The sequence below is a fragment of the Hypomesus nipponensis genome, chromosome 21, assembly GCF_054491055.1.
Source record: "Hypomesus nipponensis isolate SF chromosome 21, ASM5449105v1, whole genome shotgun sequence".
NCBI classification, from domain to species: Eukaryota; Metazoa; Chordata; class Actinopteri; order Osmeriformes; family Osmeridae; genus Hypomesus; species Hypomesus nipponensis.
Genome location: NC_140381.1, coordinates 4495672 through 4510981, shown reverse-complemented (window position 1 = coordinate 4510981; position 15310 = coordinate 4495672). Strand labels below are relative to the sequence as shown.

At 45.0% G+C, this 15310-nt stretch overlaps 2 protein-coding genes across 3 annotated transcripts; both read right to left on the bottom strand.

The window, feature by feature from the left end:
* Window positions 1–360: 360 nt before the first annotated feature.
* adra2a (adrenoceptor alpha 2A) lies at window positions 361–2760 on the bottom strand. The gene is made up of 2 exons (XM_084685278.1): window positions 2533–2760; window positions 361–2395 (listed from the first exon to the last, which is right to left on the bottom strand). The coding sequence occupies exon 2, from the start codon at window positions 2194–2196 to the stop codon at window positions 922–924; it is 1275 nt and encodes a 424-aa protein (XP_084541404.1). The 5' UTR covers window positions 2197–2395; window positions 2533–2760; the 3' UTR covers window positions 361–921.
* Window positions 2761–5301: 2541 nt separating this feature from the next.
* Window positions 5302–15154, bottom strand: shoc2 (SHOC2 leucine rich repeat scaffold protein). 2 transcript variants are annotated; one of them, XM_084685672.1, is made up of 9 exons: window positions 15037–15154; window positions 11041–12170; window positions 10393–10530; window positions 9928–10058; window positions 9331–9519; window positions 8909–9031; window positions 8592–8729; window positions 7973–8090; window positions 5302–7719 (listed from the first exon to the last, which is right to left on the bottom strand). In XM_084685672.1, the coding sequence occupies exons 2-9, from the start codon at window positions 11753–11755 to the stop codon at window positions 7511–7513; spliced, it is 1761 nt and encodes a 586-aa protein (XP_084541798.1). In that variant the 5' UTR covers window positions 11756–12170; window positions 15037–15154; the 3' UTR covers window positions 5302–7510. The 2 variants fall into 2 exon arrangements, with proteins under 2 accessions (XP_084541798.1, XP_084541799.1); XM_084685673.1 differs by lacking the exon at window positions 15037–15154 and adding an exon at window positions 12287–12422.
* Between the last annotated feature and the right edge of the window lie 156 nt (window positions 15155–15310).

The window sequence follows — 15310 nt, the reverse complement described above, 5'->3', positions numbered from 1 at the left end:
TTCACTGTGACATCGTCTTTATGTAGCCAGTTAGCCTCTCATACAGGTGCCCTTGTAAAGCTGACACTGAATTTGAATTTGTTTGATTACATTTAGGAGTGCCAGCGTGACTGTCTCATTCTAGTGCTTTCTCTGTCTCGCTCCCTCCCTGTATCTCTCTCTCCTCACCCTCTCTCCTGTCCCCTTCTCTACCATTGGCTTCCAGTCATTCTGGGAGTTTCTGTTTGTTCATCTGTCTGTTTCCACGGACACCAATGAATACTTAGATTTTGTTTCAGCTGACCTCACAACAGCATCTGTGAGGTGTGTGTGTGTGTGACATCGTCACTAGATGACCTTCATAAGGATATGAGAGAACAGTGAAATGGTCAAAGGGAGATGTTTATTCTGTACAGAACTCCAGTCCTTTCCCCTAAACCCTCTTGATATTATATAAAATGGCACATTATCGATGAACAATGAAAATATAGACACATATTCAAAGACAGCAATATATTACATATATAACCTCATAAGGAACGACATATACCACAAATCTCACCCACATTAAAGTCTCCACTGAGATTCATACATGAGTTAAACTACATAAAATCACAGGATTAGGATGTGGCTTTGTAAAGTGGGCCTTTTAAAGTTGTTTTGTGTTCAAGCTACGGTATGTGAGCAAAACCTCTTGGAAAAAAGGGTGATTTGGTGACTGGCTGCAAGGACTGACATTCCTTCTCATAGAAGCCCAGACTAGCCGTAGCAGCGCGATTACATTTAGATGTCTTCACGCAACTGACACACCACAGATCCATGCACAAAGCACTATATATATATATATATATATATATATATATATATATACACATACTTGTATGTATATTTAAAGTTGTACGACATGGTATTACGTAGCATGAATAGAATGGCAGGCCCCGCTCATACCCATCTTCTGTTTTCGCCCCTGCAGAGAATCTTTTTGAAAGACCTCCTGAAGTCATTGTTGAAGATGGTGTAGATGATGGGGTTCAAGGCACTGTTGCAATAGCCAAACCAGAAGAAGAACTTGAACAGGGTGTTGGGGACGGAGCAGGACTCGGAGCAGAGGGCCATGAGCGTGTAGGTGAAGAAGAACGGAAACCAGCAGACGACAAACACTCCGATGACCACGGCAAGGACGAAGGTGAAGCGCTTCTCCCGGTTCTGCCGCCCCTTCCAGCGGCTCCCCTTGGTGCTCGGGGAGCGTTTGGGAAGACCCTCCCCCGGTTTAATCTGGCTCAGCTTGGTCTTTCCCTTGGCCCTCTTCTTTTTGATGGAACAAGGGTTGCTCATCTTGTGGTCGGAGGACGAGGACTCCTCCATGTCCACGCCGTTCGCCTCTCCTTTCTTCCCCTCCTCCCCTGCTCCTCCTTCCTCTCCCTCCATGTCCACTTCCTGTTCTCCGTTGAGCTTCTCGTGGCAGTTCCCGTCGCCGACTCCTCCTCCGGCGCCGGCAACGCCATTCTCCTTCCTGTCCGTCGCCGCGACGACCGCCCCTATCTTTTCGTTCTTCTTCCGGTCTCCCGGCGGCGGCCGCGTCCTCTTCTTGGCGATCTGGTAGATCCGGATGTAAACGAGCACCATGATGACGCAGGGGAGAAAGAATGACCCGATGCAGGAGGAAATGATGTACCACTTGTCCTCGTTGATCTTGCACACCAGCGCCTGCTCCGTGTAGCTCTCCTTCTGCATGGTGATGAGTGGCGGGAAAGAGATGACGGCGGCGATGACCCACACGATGAAGATGATGCACTTGATCCGACGCGGTGTCCGCTTCAGGTTGTACTCAATGGCCTGTGTGATGGACCAATAGCGGTCCAGGCTGATGGCGCACAGGTGGGCGATGGAGGCGGTGCAGAAGAGGACATCTAACGCCAGGTAAATCTCGCACCACTCTTTCCCAAAGTACCAGAAGCCCATCAGCTCGTTGGCCAGCGAGAAGGGCATCACCAGCGTGGCGACCAAAATGTCCGCCGACGCCAGAGACACCAGGAACAAGTTCTGAGGGGCCTTGAGAGCCCGGCTGGTAAACACGGCAATGACCACTAAGATGTTGCCGAAAACTGTTAACAGGATGAGTATTCCCACCAGGATGGTGAGGGGGAGGGAGATCTGGAGAGGGTAGGGGGGCCTCCAAAGGGAGAGAGTCTCGTTGGTCGTATTAACGATCTCCATTGGAGAATCTACTGCACCTATATTGGTCCCTGGAGATCACGTGAGGTGAAAGTGGGTCGTCCACTACAAGACTGGCTTAGCTACGCTGCAGCAGGTGGTTAGAAGGGGCGTGTCAGTGGTATTCGTGGATCTTTCGCTCCATTTCTTGTGAGTCGGAGAGTCCATGAGGTTCTGGACTGGCGCAAGGAAATCACTTCACCTGCGAGATAGGATGGGAAGAAGCAATATTTTTTTAGAAGTTTGACGTAGTTAGAGGCTCCACGAAACCAACCCATTTATCATACTGTTAACACAACATTAACAAAGAACATCGTTTGAATGAGTGAAACATCTTACCTAAATGATTGTACCGGCTCACGAGTTCTCAGATTAGCAACGGCCAATGCGTAACTTCTTTACGCACACCAGTGCCCAGAAAACCAACTGGCTTCTCGCGCATCTCCTCGGCGGAACAACAGTGATGTGAGCTTTCACAGTTGTCTGTGTCCCTCTCTCTCTCCCTTCACAGAATTATCCCTCCCGTAGCATCTAGGTCTGCCTCTCTAGCGGGCTAATAAAGCGGTAATCACGTTACTCCGAGTGCTGCCGTGCAGTCTGTGTGCGGAGTCTCTCTCTCTCTCTAGTACTGCCCAGTCCGCCACTCCCTCTTTATAGCCCCTACCTACTAGACCGCGTTGCTTAGCAGCACCAGGAGCCACACCACGTGGAAATGGATGGGGGCCTCTTTTTTATTACTTCGTTTTGCTTCGAACTGTCAGGCTCCAGGTCCCTTTTACGCTCAGCGATGATCCCTCGTCCAAGGCACGCACACGGGGGCCTTAGTAAAACTCTTGAGTCTATAAATGATAACCAAGAAGCCGGCATAACATTTCCTACGTTTTTGCGGCAAGCAGCAAAATACAGTTTGGGGCATTCATGCTATGGTAGGGCTAGGGTCTTGCGGGCAGAAGCAACATTACGATATTAGTAAAAAGTAAGCTAGTTCCGGTGAGTTTAACTCAAGCAAACGTCAATACAACAAGATTAAGGTGTAACTATTTGGAAAAAATATTGTTAGTTTGCTTTTTTCAAAATCAAGCGCTTTCTTCATAATTTAATGGTCACATTTCTCAATTAAATCCTCGGTTAAAGTAAGTCATATATGATTTCATACAACCATATTCAACCCTTTAGAAACAAAAGATACAGGACTTTGCTGTCACAGCATGACACCTACTTCAGGTGTTTTGTGTCAACATTGGCCTACTGGTTGATATGCTGCATGCATGAGCGCGTGGATACAGTGACACCTGTCGTTTTTTAGAAAATCTGAAACTGTGCCTTTCCTGACATTATCAAGAAGAACGAAAATGGAAAGCACCACCCTTAGAAAGCCAATATTTAAATCATCACGATGCGTCGAAGACGTTTGTAAATCATCAGAATAGGACACCATCGTCATTTCAAGCCTCAGTGTTTATTGCCTGGATGACGTATTCTATTGGGGCACTAGCCGCACTACAAAAGCACTGTAGTATACATTTATATCACACTATTAATATTCTGGAGGGCAAACAGGTCTGCCTCAAAATGTACAAAGTATAAAGGTGATGTTTGTTGGAATAAAGAAGCAAGGCAGTCCAAATTAGCAGGCAGAGTTTATTTGTCTGGACCGTCGAGGAATCATGACGCCAATCCACCGGTTGGGGGAACTGTTGTACTGGAACCGCACGGAACAGGGGGCAACAACAAAATGCCAGGATCGGAGTAATATTTGTAAGCACATCTGATACTTTAATACAATCTTCAGTTGTTAAAAGGAATGCCACCATTTGGATTTATTCTGAATAGAATCAACTGATAAGCACCATATATTTCTCCACTGTTGTACTTAATTTTTGTATATCATAACTCCATATGGAGTCCAGCTAGGCCCGTGAATGTCGACTCGAGACTGCCCAGTTTGAATCCTCTAAAATGGCATCCTTTTAACATCCTACCTTTCTGAAATTACACTATTGGATTAGTCAAAACTAACATGTTCCTCCCATCACATATCTGTCATTTTTCTCCTGTCTCAGCACCGATCCAAGGAAGGGAAAGGTTTGGAATTTCAGAGAATCCAAAAAGGGAGTCGCAAACTATTTTAACAGGAAAACTTGGCCTTTAGTGAAGCAAGTCTGATCAGTTATGTCTCAGTTCTCTTTATTTCAGACATAAGCGAACATTATCCATGTCCCTCCCTCCCCGCCCCTCTTCCCAACTTGCAAATGGCACATATATGAAAAAGATTCAAACAAATTAAAGACTCCAGGGTTATACAGGTATAACACAGCCTTTTGGCTACAATACCCAATGCACATCTCACGCTAGGTACTCGTCGAAGGCATTTTCACATAATTCAATTTGTTTACAGCTAAACGTAAAATACACAAATCAAAATCATGTAGTACATTTATCTTTTTTCCCCGAGGCATAAGTATATGTTTATATAATATATAAAACCAGGAATGCAATGCCTCCAGTGTATCGTTTGAGCGTGAAACAGAGAAAGCCCTTTTTACATTATTTTTGTATTTTTCGAAGTCTCGAGCGTAGTAACTATCTACGGTAAGCTCAAATATGCACCTTGGGTTTTCCACGTCGTCGAAGAGTCCAAACGATTTGATCGGTTTGAGGGGGAAAAGGGGGACCTGAAGACCCCAAATGTCAAGGTCCGCCTGTGGATGTGTCCCAATCAAGCTAAGAGTCTGTATTTGTGTAGCCTCTGCCCCCCCCCACCCTACCCCCACCCTATTCTTTACAGCATGCTTCCAACGCTTCAGTTCAGAAAGCAACAACAGGTTCTGCTGGTAGTGAAAAGCAGCGATACATTTTGTCATCTCGACTTCCACGCCCTTCCCACTGTCGCAGGCTCAGTTAGCGCGTGTGCTGACCAGGGTCTCCTGAGATCAGTGCACACCCACCAAGAAAACCTTGCCGTACGTTTCTGCTGCAAAAAAATAGATAAACACTCTTCAAAAAAATCATGATTGAGTATACAAAGTTTGGACGCAACACATTTTTTTCAATTTTTGTTTTTTTTCTTCCTTTTTTTTCCAAAAGAAAAAAAAATATATAAAAAGGTTTGGTTTGATTACCTTAGTTGGGATTTTAATGTACAGTCACTTGATATAATACTAACTGAATACACATTTCATTATTTAGAAAAGTCAAAGAAAAAAAAAGAAAAAAAAACAAGGATTAAAAATGTACATTGTAGATCTGAATTGCAATCAATTAAAATAACCATTTTGCTTGCAAAAATAAAAAGCAAGATACGGGCATTTTAATACATCTAAACATTTCCATAAACCCTTTAACTTGACAGTTACAACTGACATGAGCATGTTGCTTTACAGATTGATGTGACAAAATAGGCCATTTAACATTTTAATTGTCCTCCCCCAAAAAAGTAAAAAACTTTGCGCTCATGGAAACAGATATCCTTTATATTCATTTGACACAAATGTCAATTTACACAAGAATGTTCATATCATATTTACTTCACCGTTTGACACCCCCCCCCCCCTCTCCTCAACACAACTGATAAGAGATGTTATCTTTTGTTTAAATTTAAAGAGGACGCCAATATAATTGTAAAAAGTGCATAATACCAGCAGCACTGCTGGAACAGTGTGGGACACAAGAGAGCCAAGGAACTTTTATTTAACTGTCTAGATTGTTAAAATCTTCTTAGATGGTAAAAGGTAAAATTACAGTAAAAAAAAAAAAAAAGAAAAAGGTTAAACCATTTTTTTCCTCAAAAGGTTTTTAAAGAAAATCGAGGATTTGAAAACAAGTTATAAAAAAAAAAGGGTTGTGAAATGCCTTCCTTTCTGGAGAGGATAGGGTGTTCATCCCTGCATCACCAGTAGCCTCAACGACGGCCATCACTAGACAACAGTGAACCTCCTACGATGCTCTTGATATGTTGGTTGTGAATCGTTTCCAATTTGTTTTTCCACAATTCTGTCCGACAGCTCTGTAGCCCAACACTGAAGATATAGCAAAAAAGTAAACATTACAATAACTAGAATTGCACTCAAGGCAATGATCAGTGTGTGTGTGTGTGTTATATTACAGACCAATCACTGCCCCCCCCCGCAAAACACCCATGTCTTTTTACAGTTGTCAATACTTTTTTTTTTCCACCAAAAGATTTGTCTAACATGTTAGGCCACCACTGTGCCCAGTTTGTGAAGTCCAAACTCGCTTGGTCCTTTTTAAAGCATTTATGATTTTTGCATTTCTTGTATATATTAAGTTTGTTTCACAACTACTGCCTTTTCAATTAAAACTAGTATATTTTATCACTTAAATGTTCTTTTGTTCCTTCCCACAGTTGGAAGAAGGTGCGTATTTATATATAAGAAATGTAAAATAACTGTAAAAAGATCATAATTATAAAAAGCATTGTTTTAAATTATACCTTTGTATAATCATGGACAAATGTGTGTTTCAGACAGACCAGTGGACTGTACTGGGTATAGGCACAGTTTTACAATGTAAAATCAAAAACACCAAAACTGACATTAGACCTTTTTTGTTCTCCTACGGTCAAATGATTTTTCTTAACAATAACACAAGAAACAAATCTAATATTTTGTCAACCTGTGGTAAAGAAAAAATAGGGAATGCAGAGGAGAAAAAAAAAAAAATATGTAGAAGAATAAAGTTGACCACAAAATTTGACACTATGGGGTTACGGCAGCAGCAGTGAAATTGAATTTTTTTGTTTGTCGTTTCGTTCTTTTTTGCATACAACTGTAAAGCCTCACCTAACTGACATTTATACTTAATTACTGTAAATAGGTTGGCATTAGGAGTACAGGTAGGTTTATACGGTTAAAAGAGGGTTTTTTTTTGTTGCCACTTTTGCTTACGGTAGCTAAAATATACATAGTCAGTTTTGGCAAACGAGTTACATATTTCTTTTCATCATTTTACATGATTGGGGAAAAAGTGAACAGGTTGGAGGCTCTTTCAGATGGCTAGGAATCCTCTTAGGAAAACATGTAATAGTCACAATAGATTCTCCCTCCCCCCCCCCTCTCTCTCTCTCTCTCTCACAATATATAATGGATCAAACCGGTCATCTCTTCTTCCTCTTCCCCTGCATCTACACTCAACTGTTAAGTTTCTATTTTCTTTCTTTCTGTACAGCGTATGAGACACTGTCACACAGAATGGGTGATGGATAGGCCAGAGCAAGAGCGGGCCAGGTTGGGTATTGGTTTGGAACCCCACCCCCCTCCAACTCCACCACCACCACTTCCTCCTCCTCCTCCTCCTCTCAGACCATGGCACGGTAGGGTCCTTGCATCTTGAGGAACTGGATGATGAAGGAAGGCCCCCCTGCGACGATCTGCGGGGGCAGGTGGCTAAGTGGACAGTTCTCTATGCTCATGATGGACAGCTTGCTGCACAGAGCCAGCTCAAAGGGGAGGCTGTGCAGGTTGGGGTTGTCGTTGAGGTACAGCTCCTCCAAGTTCTCCAGTGTACCTGAAAAGGGGGAGGGGGCATACAAGTGAGGGAGGAGTAGAGGAGTGATGGGGGGGGGGGGGGGGAGAGGGGGAGAGAGAAGACAAATGGAAACAAGGGGGTGGATGAAGGGAGGATGAGTTGTGCGTTCTTCCTTGCGGTATGACGCGACCGCTATTACAAGAGCAGGCGCAGGTGTGACAATCCATTTTCTATGCCTATGACAAAGGTAACATTGGATTTAAGGCATTGTGCCATTTGAAGAAAGACCTACCAATCTCCTCAGGCAGGTGCTGGAGCAGGTTCTCCCCCAGCCCCAGGTGCGTCAGATTGGTGAGGTGACCGATCCCCCTTGGCAACGTGGTCAGCTGATTATTGGTCAACACAAGTTTCTGAGGGGAAAGACAACCCATTTCACATGGCACTATGTGACACATTGGGGGGGGGAGGGCAGAATGTCACACTTGTTGACGAGAAGTCTTAGGCCGAATCCCAATACTCGGTCTTACATATATGATATAAATATATTAAATGTTAAATTGAATTGAAATGTTTTTAAAAATCGCTAGTTTGCTTCGCTAACGTGACACTGCTGATTTGCACAACAGTCCCACATTTCTCTGATTAGCCTTGAATGGACTCCATGCATGTCTAAAGTTTGAATTCATTTCAAACAAATTTCATTTGATATCAGTGCATAACACTACTTGCTTTGGAAACATCGATATATGTAACTGTAACCAAGTGGTGTCTCATTTTATTGGGATATATAGCCCTTACCCCTCAGTTTTCAAAATACAAAGGCTAGGGGTAAACTAAGGACTAGGGGTAAGGGGTAGGGGTAAGCCAGAGTATTGGGATTCGGCCTTAGTAAGGGAACAAGCGTGTCCAACCTGTAAATCTTTAAGGTAAGCGATTTCATTGGGGAGGGATTCCAACTTGTTCTCTTCCAAATCCAACTCTCGCAGCTTTCTCAGGTTCCCAATACCATGGGGCAATTTCTTCAGCAGGTTGTTGGACAAAATCAACACCTAAAGAGTCAAGACACAACATAGATCAGCACAAATGACGGCAAGAAACCCTGATAGTAATGTAGTAATGACAGTACAAGAACTAACTCAACGCTCTGTGTGGGTGTTGACAAAGTTGGAATCTACATGCAGCTAGCTTTATATAGCTAGATGCGTTCATTCGACACTCAAATCCTCACCTCTATGGACACCAATCCACAGACGTCCTCTGGGATCTTGGTCAGCTGATTGGTCGCCAGGTTCAGCTCCACCATGCTGGTCCACGTGCCAAAGTCAAGGGGCAAAGACGTCAACTGGTTGTCCTGAGGGAAAACGGCTGGGGGGTCAGATGGTTGAACGGTGAGGGAATCGGGATAGTAATCTGAAGGTCAGGCCAGATCGATTCCCCGCAGTGCCAAATGACGTTGTGTCCTTGGGCAAGGCACTTCACCCTACTGACTAAATGACTAAATAACAATAACAACAACAGGCAGTTTGAGGACAATCTTGGTGCAGTTCTGCATCACCCTGGCGCCATGGTCTTCCAGACAAACGGATCCCCAAACCAAGACGGGTATTGGAAACGTTCCCTAGTCTTAAGAACCATTCCAGGCATCTGTACCTTCATATTGAGCTTGCTGAGCACTTTGGCCCTGGAGAAGATGCCGAAGGGGATCTTGTTGATCCGGTTGTGCTCCATGTTCAGGGAGTAGATGGTGGAGAACTGAGAGGGCCCGCCCACCGGGTACGACTGGAAGCAGTTCCTGGCCAACGTGAGGCTCGTCAGGTTCACCAGGCTGGAGAGGAGGCCCTGGAGAACGACAGGTTCTTAAGACCCTGCTGCAAAATCAACTACAATCAAGGGCATTGGTTTGAACATGCGTGGGGATGAAATGTGTTTTTGGTTTGTTTCGTTTTCATCACCCTTTGTGCATGAACTACTAATGGTACAAGATAACAATGGACTGCCCTAAACCTATGGCTACAATGTTAGTTTATTATATAGGATGATTATGGTTATATAGATTATAGTATGTGGAGAAACACGCCTAGATATGGTCAGGCCAGACGAAAAAAAATAAAGTTTTGCCTTCCGTCTAGAAAAAAATCATCATGTTCCACACACAGACTGAGAAACGTAAGGAACTTAAAACTTCATTTACAATGAAAAGGGGGGGGGGGGGGGGTGATCGCTACAACAAGACAACGTCCCTCTCACCTCTGGTAACACAGAGATGTTGTTATTCTCCAGGTTCAGCTCCTCCAGTTCCCGGCACTTGGCTAACGACCGTGGTATGGCAGACAGACGGTTGTATCGGAGACCCAAGCGGTTGATGCTCAACAAGTTACCTGCAGTCGGCACAACACACGGCAATGACTGACATTTAGGGTCAACCTTTACATGACATATTGCTGTAATTTCCAAAGCAGCAATGACGGCACTGTTTGTCATGTTCTCAGCTCGTGGATGTGTACAGGCATGCTTGTCAGGTCAGGGAATAGAAGCAAGAGCTCTAGATTTGCACAACTGGAAAAATTTGAATGAGCATTTTGTGAGTGTGAGAAATGCAGAGAGAGGGAGGGGGATAGAGACAGAGAGTTTGCGAGTGGGAAAAAGTGAATGAGAGACAGAGAGAGAGAGAGACGAGAGAGAGAGAACAGGGCTGTGGTCTCCGTTCTTCACCTATGGTTTCGGGGAGGTCCAGGAGCTCGTTGTGCTGTAGGTCTAGGTTGGTGATCTGTGTGCAGTTGCCAATCTCCTTGGGAAGGTGTTCCAGCTGGTTGTGGGCCACATCCAGAGTGATGAGGTTACAGAGCTCCCCTACACACACACACACACACACACACACACACACACTTTAGAACATCCACAACAGTAACCATTTCCTACCACATGCATTCCTTTCCCATCAACCCTTTTCCCTCTCTCAGCGCAACTCTCCCACCCACACGCCCACCTCCCTCCCTCCCTCCCTCCAAACCAATAACCCCCACCCCTGCTCCATCTCTCCCCCCTCATCCGCATCCAAGTCTCACCTCCATCATTCGGTTCCACGCCTGCCCCCTCCCCCCTCACCCTCTCCCCCCCTCATCTCACCATACATTACCCCCCCACCATGGCTCCCCCCTCGCCCTCTCCCATGCCCCCACTTACCTCGTCCCTCCCTCAGCATTCCACCCACACCCCCCCACCTCCCCCCCCCCATACCTCCTCGACGCCCCCCCCCTCACCTCAACATACATTACCCCCCCCACCATGGCTCCCCCTCACCCATGCCCCCACTTACCTCGTCCCTCCCTCCCCATTCCACCCCCCCCCCCCCCCCCTCACCTATCTCGGCGGGCAGCTGTTTGATCTTGTTCTCGCGGATACTCAGCATGGTGAGCTTGGACAGGTTCCGGATGTCCCTCTCCACGGCCGTGATGCGGTTGAAGCGCAGGTACAGCGTGGTGAGCGACGTCACCCGGTACACAACCGCCGGGATCTCCCGCAGCTTATTGTGGCGAAGGTCCAGCATCCTCAGCTTCTTCAGAGAGTCCAGAGATTCCGGCAAGCTGGTCAGAGAGTTCTCGCTCAGCGCTAGCGTGACCAGGCCGGACAGACAGCCCACCTCCCCAGGAAGGCTCTGCAGCTTGTTGCTGTATAGGTAGAGTTCGGCCAGTTGGGTCAGTTCCTTGATGGAGGTGGGTAGCACATGGATGGACCTCTTGGACAGGTCAAGCCTCATGGAGTTCTCCTCACGGCACTTGTTCAGCTCTTTGATCACCTCGGCATTGCTCGACTTCTTGCGCGTGCCCGGCGCTGGGTTGGGCCGCTTTATCTTGTCGTCGACGGAGAAAGCGACTGCCGGCGGCGCGCTCCCGGCATCCTTCTTTCCTTCTTTGGCATCTTTCCCTTTGGTCTTGGGCTCCTTGCCTCCGTCCTTGCCTCCTCCAAAGCCGGTGAGGGTCGCCTTGGTCTCTTTGTCCCTTTCTCTCCCTACCGCCAGACCTCCCTTTGGGTCCTTCTCTTTCAAGTCTTTGTCTTTGCCTAAAGTACTACTCATGACGACGCGGTCCACCTCCCTGCGGAGTCGCTCATGGGAGTCTCTCGAGGTTGGGATTTGTATTCCAAAAAAATATATATATACAAATTAAATAGGAAGGAAGAAAGGCAGAGCAGGTGGACAGGCAGCCTTTACGTTCGCATGCGTTGATAACGTAGGCCGCACGGACGTTGACAAGAAGGCTTATCTCCCTACCCACCCGAAAAATGGCCGACGATCCAGATAGAACGTCTGGCTTTTGTTTATTTTTGTCGTCCTTCTGTTAAACCGCCAGGCCAGGTAAAACTCTTTGAAGTATCTGGAGAAGGGTGGCAGCCATACTTGTTTGAAGGGCACGCTGTCTGTGGGTCATGGGTGGACGGGGGTGCAGGCTGGAAAGCGTGCCAAAGTTGTCATCTTATGGGTAAGGTTGATGCTGAAATGAGGAAAAACTTGTTTTTAAAAAGGGTGCGAGGCCTACCTTCAATACCACAACGAATTGTCAAATCACGACCAATGTGTTATGTCTACGTAATTTTCCAAAACCACAACCTTCAGGCAAGATTTGTTTGCTACCAATCAGGTTTGGTTAGTTGGCTGAAGCCATTGTCTCGGAGCCGATAGCTTCTTCATGGCTCTATTGGGCTAAGCGTACCAACAGCCACCTACACATCGTGGAAAAGAAACCTTATGAAACACTGGCTTCTAAGTTGTAATAAAAATAATTAACAAAAGACATCAGAACACTAATACAGTACACATGACCTCAGACTGAGATAGAAACATCCTCCGACATACTGTCAACTGTTCTGTCCCACCGGTGGTGAGCCGGCCTACTCTGAACCCACTGGAAGAAAAAAAAACAGCTATAGGCTTTGCTACAGATCAGAGCCAGGAGAAAAGGTTAGCACCGCTGAGAGTCAGTTTCGGGAAGCGGTCTTCAAAGAATTGGCTCCCTGGGTGGGTCACACAGGTCAGAGGACCTTTTAAAAAGGTTAAAAAGAAAAAAAAAAAGGGGGTTGATGGTGTCCCACTATTGGACACAGCGAGGGAACTATGTCTGGTCCAGGGTAGCTGTAGGTATACTGTTCCAGTCAGAACAGCTCAGGATCACTAACACTACATTTCACTACCTGTCGCTTGTTGATCAAAAGGGACGTCAACACAGAAGAGAGAAAGCCTGTCACACCCACAGACATGCTCCCTCACTTGTGAGCTAGCTTATTCCATCATGTATTGGCTAATAGCCTAGGCTACATCGCTGTACATGCTTCGCAAAAAGGAAGAAGGGCAAGAAAAAAACACTGAAAACTTAAACCAACTTGTCGGTGCCATGTTTGGCATGGAAAATAAAAGATCTAGACATGAGCTCAAATGTTTATTCTTCTATTTCTTCTTTCAAATGCTGCCCAGAGGTTTGGACGACAACAAACCCGTTTATTATGTAGGTGACTGAGGAGTAAATTCAAATTATAATCATTTTTAAAAGTGTGAATGAATATGCACAAGGTCACAGATCAAAAAAAGTCCCCGTTCTGTCTCTTCAATGACACGCATCATACACTACAAATAATATGCCAAACTTTCCTTCTTAGATGCACAGAGACAGAATTTGACAAAATCGTTAACAATAAGCTTCAGATAAAGGTGAGTAAAAAAACAACAGCAGAACTGTATTACGCTTGGAGGCTTAGGCTATTCGTGCCTTCTCACTGCCTACGAGTTCTGTTTCAGGCCTAATCTATACTTGAGCTTTACTATCCTACCTGACCCTTGTTGAGCCTTTGCTCTGCTAGGGCAGGAGTGTATGTGGCCTAGGAGGGATATCTATATATAAGGTCGTGACTTTCTATATATGGAGTATGTTCATTATGTGGTTTGTCTTGGTCCTCCTCCTTATGGAATTGCAGCTTGTCTACAGTGATATATTTAGGACATTAATTGTGGATTTTCATTTTAGCATTGCCCACCATCGAAATTAGAAAACGGATTTAAGTGAGGAGTAGTCCTATGTTTGGAACTAAATTGGATTGGCTAACCAGTGCCTAACTACGTGTATGTGCGTTGACTGCTTCAGAAATATCTTGCCTGTGTAAAATAGTTCCAAACAGACAACAACAAAAAACAAAGAAAAATGGTGTTCATATTGGTGTTGATGCCAATACTCTGTTGATGAGGTGGCAGACTGGTTCCATACTAGCTCCGTAAAAGCACACTGAACTAGCTACTGTCCATGTCACAGATCCAAGATTAACGATCAAAACTCTGCTTCGAAGAATTCAAGAAGTTTGCCATAATTTGCATAGTGCAAAAAACGCAAGATGTGATCATGTTCCAGCCGCAGATGATGATAATCTTCCAGGCTTAGTTCTGAAACAGAACATTTTCGTGCTAGCAGGGGCTATCTTATATAGTAGTAACTATCAAAATTACTTCCTAACAATTGCACTTCTTACATTGCTTATGATCTTCAACAAATGCTTAACACTTAAATGACCTCGCTGGGTCATTAAATCAAAAAGCGATAAACGTCGCTCAACGTTATTTAGCCAGCTACATACGTCGTCAAACGTCAGATGCTAGCTGACTAGCCACATTTTAGCAATCGTGCCAAGTCAAGAATCAACAATCATGACCAACATTCAACAATTTTCATCATAATCTCGTACACCGTCTAATACATGTGATATTCAGATAGATTTATCTCCCTGTTAGTTTACAGTATTGAAAATGTTATTTAAAAAACATATGACTAAATGCTTTCAAATACTCAAGGAAATGTACAGCGATTGCTCAAACAGCTAGCAAGCCAAGTAGCTACCCTACACCCGCGACTGTGCAGTTCCCGTAGGCCCAAGCAGAGCAGCTGTCAAACGTGGAACACCTTCCCGTTCATTGCGAGCTGAAATGGGGAAACAAGCTGCTCTCTCGTTCAATCTGCAGCCATGGCTTGCCGTGCGTAATCAGTCTTCTATCAAGTTGACACGCCAAAAACGTATACATTATCATTTAATTCTTTATAATACAGTTTGACAGTCGGGTAGACGAGGCGTGACTGAATACAATTTCGCAGCACCCTTCTTCGCTCCCATACCGAATATGAGAAAAAAGAAAACACATTCTCAAAACAGCGGCCATTCCTAAGCTGAACAAAAGAGTGCGTTCTCACCCTACAAAATGACATTACTGCGTCACCTACCACGCTATATCGTTGACAAATGTGTCGTTTAAAAGCTATGCTATTAAAGAAGAGCACGTTACCGGGAAATATTGAAAGGTATGTGAGAATTTAACTGTTTTACCTTCAGAGGTGTGACTCCGCCATCCTTGCTTCCTCCTCTTTCCTACACTGCTGTTGCTGATGGTCCCCTCCTCTACCACCAAATTGCGTCACACGCACGCATTACCAATGTATCACGAGAGTTTCTTGGGCAGAAAAAGCGTGTTTAGGATGAAATAAGTGAGTGATAAAGTGACGAAAAAGAGAATTACAGTTATTTATATGAGTTTTTGGGGCCATTTTTGTGTACTTGAAAGCCAAGTACTAGCTCCAGTTATAGCAGTCATCAGTGATAG

Bases quoted from the DNA above. Each gene is read 5' to 3' on its own strand.
- adra2a (XM_084685278.1), bottom strand. From the start codon at position 2,196: ATGGAGATCGTTAATACGACCAACGAGACTCTCTCCCTTTGGAGGCCC.
- shoc2 (XM_084685672.1), bottom strand. From the start codon at position 11,755: ATGAGTAGTACTTTAGGCAAAGACAAAGACTTGAAAGAGAAGGACCCA. The intron at 9,520-9,927 runs GTGAGAGGGACG...GTCGTTCTCCAG, and splicing joins ACATCTCTGTGTTACCAGAG to GGCCTCCTCTCCAGCCTGGT. The intron at 9,032-9,330 runs GTACAGATGCCT...GTTTTCCCTCAG, and splicing joins TCAGCAAGCTCAATATGAAG to GACAACCAGTTGACGTCTTT.